Source organism: Mus pahari, unplaced genomic scaffold, assembly GCF_900095145.1.
Source record: "Mus pahari unplaced genomic scaffold, PAHARI_EIJ_v1.1 scaffold_10993_1, whole genome shotgun sequence".
Taxonomy (NCBI): Eukaryota; Metazoa; Chordata; class Mammalia; order Rodentia; family Muridae; genus Mus; species Mus pahari.
The window spans coordinates 586-9,697 of record NW_018392697.1 but is presented as its reverse complement, the minus strand read 5'-3'; the positions used below and the strand labels follow the sequence as shown (position 1 = coordinate 9,697).

General features: G+C 41.0%; 1 protein-coding gene across 1 annotated transcript in view; it reads right to left on the bottom strand.

The window, feature by feature from the left end:
* The window catches only part of LOC110315141 (palmitoyl-protein thioesterase 1-like), a gene marked incomplete at its 3' end in the record, with an annotated part of 9,815 nt that extends 1,109 nt beyond the window's left edge, over nucleotides 1-8,706 (bottom strand). The window contains exons 1-2 of the mRNA XM_021189272.1: nucleotides 8,574-8,706; nucleotides 171-268 (exon numbers count right to left, since the gene is read on the bottom strand). Coding sequence (XP_021044931.1) covers nucleotides 171-268; nucleotides 8,574-8,706 — 231 coding nt within the window. The remainder of the gene's footprint in view (nucleotides 1-170; nucleotides 269-8,573) is intronic.
* Nucleotides 8,707-9,112: the final 406 nt, after the last annotated feature.

Sequence of the window (9,112 nt, the reverse complement as noted above, 5' to 3'; positions counted from 1 at the left end):
GTCCCTTCAGCAGTATCTTGCTGGCATGAGCATTAGTATCTAGGTTTGGTGGCTGATGATGGGATGGACTCCCGAATGGGGTACTCTCTGGATAGTAAGGTGGAGCTTTCAAATAACACTGTCTAACAAAGCCCTCAGCAAATGCCACAGGGAAGGAGCTGGCATCTTACCTTCATTGTGTTCTTCCCAGTCTCTAGAGTCCAGACATAAGTTCTAGATTTTGGTTCTTCGTTATACTTTTTCATGGAAGCCATGATTATGTAGAAGTCTAACCAACAAGATGAATGATGGAAACATATGAATGAAAACATTACTTTTAAAAGATTTATTTAACTTGTTATTTCTTATGTATGAATATTTTTTCTACTTGTATTCTGTGCATCTCCTGTGTGCAGTAACCTCAGAGGTCAAAAGAGGATCTCAGGTCCACAGCAACTACAGTCACACAGATGTAAGCTACCCCATGTGCTGGCAACAGAAACCAGGTTCTATAGTTTCTTAACCATTAAGGTATATTTATTCAGCCATGAAAAGAGGAAGTTCTAATATCCAACATTGCAACACAATATAAAAATAGAGATCTTAGTTTGGTATTTATAAACTCAAAAAATTTTAGAATTCATTGAGTCTTGTTTCTATAAGAGGATAATTTTTTCTTTATTAGATATTTTCCTTATTTACATTTCAAATGTTATCCCCTTTGTTTGTTACACCCCAGAAAATCACTATCCCACCCCCCCTCTGCCTGCTCACCAACCCACCCTATCCAGATTCCCTGTTCTGGGATTCCCCTACACTGGGGCATTGAGCCTTCACAGTTCCAAAGCCTCTCTTCCCACTAATGTCCAACAAGGCTATCCTCTGCTACATATGCAGTTGAATCAATGGATCCCTCCATGTGTATGCTTTGTTTGTGGTTTACTCCCTGGGAGCTCTGAGGGTTCTGGTTGGATCATATTGTTGTTCCTCCTATAGGGCTGCAAGTTCCTTCAGCTACTTCAGTCCTTTCTCTAGCTCCTCCATTCGGGACATTGTGCTCAGTACAATGGGTGACTGAGAGCAACCTACCTCTGTATTTGTAAGGCTCTGGCAGACCTTCTCAGGAGACAGTTATATCAGGCTCCTTCAGCAAGCACTTGTTGGCATCCACAATATTGTCTTGGTTTGGTGACTGTATACAGGATGGATCCACAGGTGGGACAGTCTCTGGATGGTCTTTCCTTTAGTCTCTGCACCACACTTTGTCTCTGTATCTCCTCGCATGGTTATTTTGTTCCCCCTTCTTAGAAGGACGGATGTATCTATTCTTTGTTCTTCCTTCTTCTTGAGCTTCATTTGGTCTGTAAATTGTACCGTTGGTATTCCGAGCTTCTGGGCTAATATCCACCTATCAGTGAGTATATGCCATGTGTGTTTTTTTGGATTGGGTCACCTCATTCAGGGTGATTTTTTCTAGTTCCAACCATTTGTCTAAAAATTTCATTAATTCATTATTTTAAAAAATATTTTATTAGATATTTTCTTTATTTACATTTCAAATGTTATCCCCTTTCCTAGTTTCCTCTCTGAAAATCCCCTATCCTCTTCCCCCTCCCTCTGCTCCTCAACCCACCCTCTCCCGGTCTCTGGCTCAGGCATTCCCCTATACTGGGGCATAGAATCTTCACAGAATCAAGGGCATCTCCTCCCATTGTTGACCGACTAGACCATCTTCAGCTACATATGCAGCTGGAGCCCTGAGTCTCTCCGTGTGTTTTCTTTGATTGGTGGTTTAGTCCCAAGGAGCTCTGGGGTTACTGGTTAGTTCATATTGTTGTTCCTCCTAGGGGGCTAAAAACCCCTTCAGCTCCTTGGATACGTTCTCTAGCTCCTTCATTGGGGACCCTGTGCTCTGTAAAATGGCTGACTGTTAGCATCCACTTCTGTATTTGTCAGGCACTAGCAGAACCTCACTGTAGACAGCTGTATCAAGCCTCCTGTCAGCAAGCACTTGTTGGCATATGCAGTAGTGTCTGGGTTTGGTGGTTGTTTATGGGATGGATCCTCAGGTAGGGCAGTTTCTGAATGATCATTCGTTCCATCTCTGGTTTGAACTTTGTCTCTGTAACTCCTTCCATTGATATTTTATTCCCAATTCTAAGAAGGATTGATGTGTCCACATTTTCGTCTTCCTGTTTTTGAGTTTCATATATTTTGCAAATTGTATCTTGGTATTCTGAACTTCTGGAATAATATCCACTCATAAGTGAATGTATATCATGTGTCTTCTTTTGTGATTGGGTTACCTCACTTAGGATGATATCCTACAGATCAATTCATTTGTCTAAGAATTTCATAAGTCCTTTGTTTTTAAAGCTTAGTAATACTCCATTATTTAAATGCACCACATTTTCTGAATCCATTCCTTTGTTCAGAGACCTCTGGGTTCTTTCCACCTTCTGGCTATTAAAAATAAGGCTGCTATGAACATAGTGGACTCTCCAGTTCCTCACAGTTATGGCAGCTACAAGAATAGAATAGATACAAGCACAGCTACCCAGCAGGATGCAGAAACCCAGCTAGGGTCAGCCTGACCCTTTCCTGAAGACATAGACCTAATCTTCTCTCCACAGGCAGAAGCAGCCCTCCTCAGAGACCCATGGTGTATCCTGGCTCCCCAGAGCAACTACTGGAGGAACACTAGTTTTGGAATGGTTATCACATCCACATGCAGCTTAACTCTTGAGGCAGTGTGGTAGAGTGCTCACAGTCTTGACTCTTCTTCTTCATTACCCAAGCTCTTGCCACTCACACCTAGCCTTCCCGTCTTTCCACAGACTCAAGCTGACTGGAATATCTGTTGCTATAAATTCCCATTTTATAAAACAATCATGATATACAAGCAAGGTTGTGTATGTGAGTGTGGATGTGCTTATGCTGCATGCTCTGTAGCCAGAGCAGACCTCTGTAGCTTTCAACTCTCAGATACCTTCTTCTGGAAGTGCAGGTGGTCTCTGCAGGTCAGAAGAGGGCATCATATCCCCTGGAATTACCCTACAGGGTGAGCCACGATGAATGTGTAATGAGCATAATTCTGGTCCTGTGTATGAGTAGCAAGCACTTTAAACTCTTGAGCCATCCCTCTGGCCTCCAGACAGTTTTAAAAAATTATACCTTAAGTGATGTTTGATCGAGAATTTTAAAATGAAATATTGGCTTTACCTTTATGTCTTTTGAGTGGAATATGAAATGCATATTACACAGTTGTATTTACTCTCTGTTCTTTTATGGTGTTAATGATTTCTTACAAAAGCCTGTGGTCACTTTTTAGTCCAAAGTTAAGTTATACCCAAACAGAAACAGATCTTTTCCTGTTCTACTACTTCAAAATCAGTAAGAATCTTCTATGTGTTTGTTAAAGATAGTTTGGAGAGAAGTATAAAGAAAAAAAAAGAGTAATTCTACCACCAAACAAATTGATTGATATTTTATAGCAGATTCATAGATTACTATGTAATAGATGTAAGTATTCCAATAAAACACAACATTATAAACTTACATCTATATATTAGAAAAACAAGAGTTTGTTAGATGGCCAAAGGTGCCTGAAGATCTGAGTTCATTAGTGGTAGCAATGGCACATGTTGATGTAATTTAATTTGACCTCTCCAATTTTTAATTTCTTATGTTAAGTATGTAAATGTTTTATTCTTACTTATATATGCACACTATGTATTTTTATTTCAAGAAATATTTATGTTTTAATTAAAAAAGCAAATATTGTTCTTCCTGGCACGGACATTGACATGGTGGAACATAGTTGTTTATAACTTCAGTTCTAGGCCATCTGTCACCCTCCTCTGGCATGTGGGTGCACTGCATTCACATGGTGCACAGACATAAATGCAAATAAGACACTCATACACATAAAACAATGAAATTGATAAATCTCAGTATAACATCAAAATCAATAAAGAAAATCTTTTTTTTTAATTGGGAAGAAAAAAAGATACATGTCTGCAAGTAAATAGAAATGCCAACATCACCAATGTTTTTACCTAAATGCAGGGTGAAACAACAACTTCTGACACAACCTAGACAATCATAGAGGACATTGACAAATAGGAACACTTGCTCTTTTGGTGGACATGTAGCAATGCACCCCCTGTAGAAAAGTGTGGCAGTGCATAAAATAAATGAATCATGAAATTATCAGATGACTCCACAATTCCAGAACTAACTTTATACTCAAGAAAAATGAAAATGTTCACCCATATAAAACATGACACAAATGTTCACAGTACTGTTGTTGGTAATTGCAGAAGGGTAAAAAAATGTCAAACATACAGTACCGGATAAATAATATGTAGTACAGTCACGCAATGGAGTACTACTAGTCAAAAATAAATAGGAATAAAGTACTAGGGGATGCTAACACCTGGATCAACCTCAAATCATAGTCTACACAATAACTCTAAAGAAAAGATACGAATTATGTAATCCCTACTATCTGTTGTGTCCAGAACAAGATAAGCCACAAGCATAACAAGTACCCTGGAGGTTATGAGAAATGAGAGGAATGGGAAGGGAACAACAACTTAAATTGTGTGACAGTTTTACTGACAAGTCTTTAAACTAGAGAGGAGTTGTGGATTCCTCAGCTTGTAAACAGACTCAATGCCCCCAATTGTACACTGAAAAAGGTGTAATTATATAACATGAATTTCACCTCAATAGTAGCAGACAAAAGAACACTTCTTTTTCAGCTCTGTCTATCAGGTTCTAACAAGCTTTAGAAGGTCACATGGGGCTGGAGAATAACCCCACTGATAGAGTACTTGCCTAGCTTGCTCCAAGCCCTGGGTAGGATCTCTGAACTATTTAACCAACCAAGATGTGCACACATATGATCCCAGCATTTGGAAGGCAGAGGGAGGACAATTAGAATTTCAACGTTACTCTCCACTACTTAGCAAATCGAAAACAACAACTACAGCAACAACAAGTAGAAGAAGAACAAGAACAAGAACAAGAACAAGGGGGCAGCTGTGTTGACACAAATCTGTAATGTCATCACTTGGAACTGAAGCAGGAGGATTAGCAGGACCAGGGTGAGGTACATGAAGTGCCTGAGGCACACACAAGCAAAAGCTAGAAATGAAAAATAAAATCCCTTGCTTTTCAGATCCCAGCAGAGTGAGCTGTGACAATAAACAATTATACCTTAAAGACCTTGCACTAAAGTAGTCCAGCCTCATGGGGCTCAAATACTATTACATGAGACACTGCTTAACAAATAATGAGCTACCCACTCTGTCTGCTCAAAAAGTACACAAAATTCAAAAGGAAGTAAGGCCAGTTAACTTCTTTTAACTGTGTTACAATTGCCCAACTCCTGCTGGGATGTGCTTTTCTGTCCTTAAGAATAAGCCTCTGTGTTTCCATACATAGTGTCTATTTTTCATTAAAACTTTTATGTCAGTTCTGGTCTGGTGAAATCTTTTACGTCTTCACCAGATGATGGCCATGCCCAGCCTAACCCAATTTGGTGAGTGGCATCCTGAGTGCTGTAGAGTGCAAAATTTATCTCACATCCTCTTTGAACCTGACTCTAGGAATTTGGGGTGTGAAACAGTCTCATAATAGCTGTTTATATTCACTGTGTATAATTCCTCTCTGTGGTTTTCTTTAACCCACCAAAAATATCAGTTTCAAACTATTTTGTTAAAATGGACACCAGTCTTAACTTGAGTAATTCCAATGATTTGTCCAGTTTCCAGGCTGCTCATAACCAACGTATGTACATGTGGTATGATGAACTGCTATCTACTTTTATGGTGGTAGTATAAATTTTTGTTGTTATTTTTGTTTTGTTGTTGTCATTAGTTTTTCATGTGGGGTGTCATTCAGTACTGTGCAGAAACTCCGAAGAATATCACTAGTGTCTAAATCATCCACACTTGTCTTGAACTTGGAGGCATCTACCTATTCCTGGGAACATAGGTTTTAGCCGTCATACGAGGCTTCTTTCCTTCTTCAGGGAACATTTCTTCAGTGTTTCCAGGACACTGAAATCTCCTGACCTCTCCCCACACCTTAGGAAGTTCCCTCACTGTCCCTGTTCTGGGCTGTTTTTTGGTTGGACATTTCTTCTCCAGAAGCTGAGGTGTCCCTACTCCTGGCACATTCATTCCTGGGATGATTTCACCCTGTGACAGGACTTTAAATTAGCCTCAGGCCAAGTGGATCTGAACTCAATACCCCACCTGTGCAAACACCTCTGTAGCACTGCCAGTTCTGTAAAAAGAAAATCAGATTTACTGACTCATACATAGGATGTTCCATCACATGCCTACATGCCAGCACTCCAGAGGTGGGACAAAGGGATCCTGAGTTCACATCAGCCTAGAGTACACACCAGTGAGCCTTGTTTTAAAACAGTTTCTGTCCCCCAGAAAATACAATGATCTGGTGATAGTGATACATTTTTTTCTGTAACCCTAAAACTTGGAAAGCAGAAGAGGCTCAGGAGTCCAAAGTTATCTTTAGAACCGTGGACTTGTGACACCTGCAATGGCAACTGGTGCTACAGGAGGCACTGTCTACAAAAATCAGTTTAGCCAGGAATATGATGTTAAACCCAACACTAGGGAGGTAGGGAGTCAAGGAAATCCTTGGCTACAGAGAGAATTCTGTTACCATGGGCTGTATGGAATTAAAGAAGGCCATAGTCAAGGTGTAGTGTAACAGGGGTAAAGACTTGAATTGCCAAGCATAATGTCCTGGGTTCAATCTCTGGGATCCACATGTGAGAAGGAAAGAATTGACTCCCGAGAAATGTTCTCTGATTTCTTCATGTGTTGATCTGCACATACACACACACACACACACACACACACACACACACACAGAGAGAGAGAGAGAGAGAGAGAGAGAGAGAGAGAGAGAGAATATCTTAGATGTGCTCACCCTACAAGCTACCCCACCTTGGTAAAACAACTTCACTTTGTAATTGTTTAAACCAAAAACTGTGGCATCATCTCTTCCCCCTTCATCTCTCAGGAAATATCTATTCCCTGGGGGGCACTCTCAAATATGTCTAAGTCCCACCACTTTCTCACACTTCATGTTACCACACAGCTGTCACTACACAGCTCTGAGTCACAGGCATCTCTGGGTTTAAGGTCAGCAGTGTCCCCTTGCAACTCTTGCAACATCTATAATTTTTTTCTTAACTCAGCAACTACAACAGAAATGAGGACACTTGTAGGACAAGACAGGTTTTTGTACCTTTAATCTATAAATCCTGACACTATACATTCTCTTTCTTCTCTTTCTATAGTTCCTGGAATGTGCCTGGTCATTATTCCTTTTCAGCTATCATAGGAGGAAAAAATTCAACTGACTAGCAGCAGGGATAAATCCATGGAGTCTCCAGGACAAGCAGGCCACTGAGCTGAATGTTACTTGGGGAATCTCCTTGAGAAGATTCTTGAAGGAAATGAATCTTCACAGCTAATAAATCCAAGTCCATAAGAAACATGAGAAAACACCTGTTGTCCCTGGTGACAAGCATCAGACTTCTCTGTGATCTCTGTTGACTGTCCCTCAATCCCTTTCTTTGTAATGAGGACTTCTCTGAGAGATCACCCCCACAGCTTTATTTCAGCGACCACGGGAAAGGTCTGCATGACCATCTACTGTCACAAATAGAACAACACTTACATTTTATTTAAATTTTAACTTACATGACAGGGACTCCTCATGTATCCTTGGCTGACCTGGAACTTGAATTGTAGATCAGGCAGGCCTCAAATATACAGAGATCATCTTGCCTCTGCCTCCTGAGTGCTGGGTAATTACTTTCCTAAACTAGCTCTATTGGGGCCCTAACTACCACAATGGAATTAGAATAATTATTTACAGTGTAAAGCAGGCACTTCCTGCTACCCATCTCCTCACAAGTTCCAGGGCCAGTTCCAACACTAGTCTTAAAAGCCCCAGCAGATGTGTTCAGCTTCTATTCCCTTGACCCCTCTGCTCCTGCTACACTCATTTGAACACATCCAGGCTTCATGTCTGTTTTCACAGCACCCATGGTCACTTGACTTGTTTCCTTCATTTATTATATGTTTCCCTCTCCTTCCTTTTCCTCCAATAGTAGGTGAAAAGGTATAAGGTCCAGGTACATTCCAGGAACTATACAAAGGGAGGAGAGAGACTGTATAGGATCAAGATTTATGGTTTAAAGTTCCAGAAGGATGAAGACTGCTTCATTTTCAGGTGTAGCAGATGCTATGAAGTAACTGTGAGAACATGCAGGTGCCTGCTAGATCTCTGTACAAATGTGAAGGAATGAAAGCCTCAGTGAGCTGTTCTGAGCGAGCTCTGCAGGAACAAGATGGAAATACTGCAGGCTGATGTCCCAGCTGCTAGGATTTTAATAAAGACAACATAAACCCCAGCAGTACACAGCTCTCCCTGAAGGCTCAGCAAAGGCATAATGATCCCTTCCCTTCAATGCAGAGAATCCTCCAAATCCCATCAAGAAATAAGAGAGTTGCCTGCCCTGTGCCAATCTACTTCTCACTTACCTACAGCAAACCATATACTCATGGGGTGCCGGCCTGATTCTAACTTAGGGTCCACAGCCACAAGCAACCTGGCATCACAACACCAAGACAGAAGGCAGAATGACAGGAGCCACAGGGAGCAAGGTAACAGCATCTTAGCTCAGTGTCACCAATGAGTGCATGTGTCCCTGTATGGCAGTCAGGGTGCCTTGCAGTAATTCAGATGACCACACCCCTGCAGGGCGGGTGCCACAGCCTGAGCATTCCCTGCAGCAAGACCAACTTAACAGATATTTATTTTGTGCTTACACCTCTGTATCACCTCTAACTTGTGTGACTGGCCAAGCCTACTCATTCACTCAAAAGGTTCTTCACATGTGACAACAGTATTACATGTACAGAATTCAGACATTGGTGTGCTGTAATCATAGCACTGCAGAGTGGGACACAGGGATCCTGTGTTCAAAGTTATCATGACATGCATACTGAGACTTATACACATTGTAACCCTACAATTTGGAAAGAAAATTCAGGATCAGGGATCCTAAGCTATGTTTTGA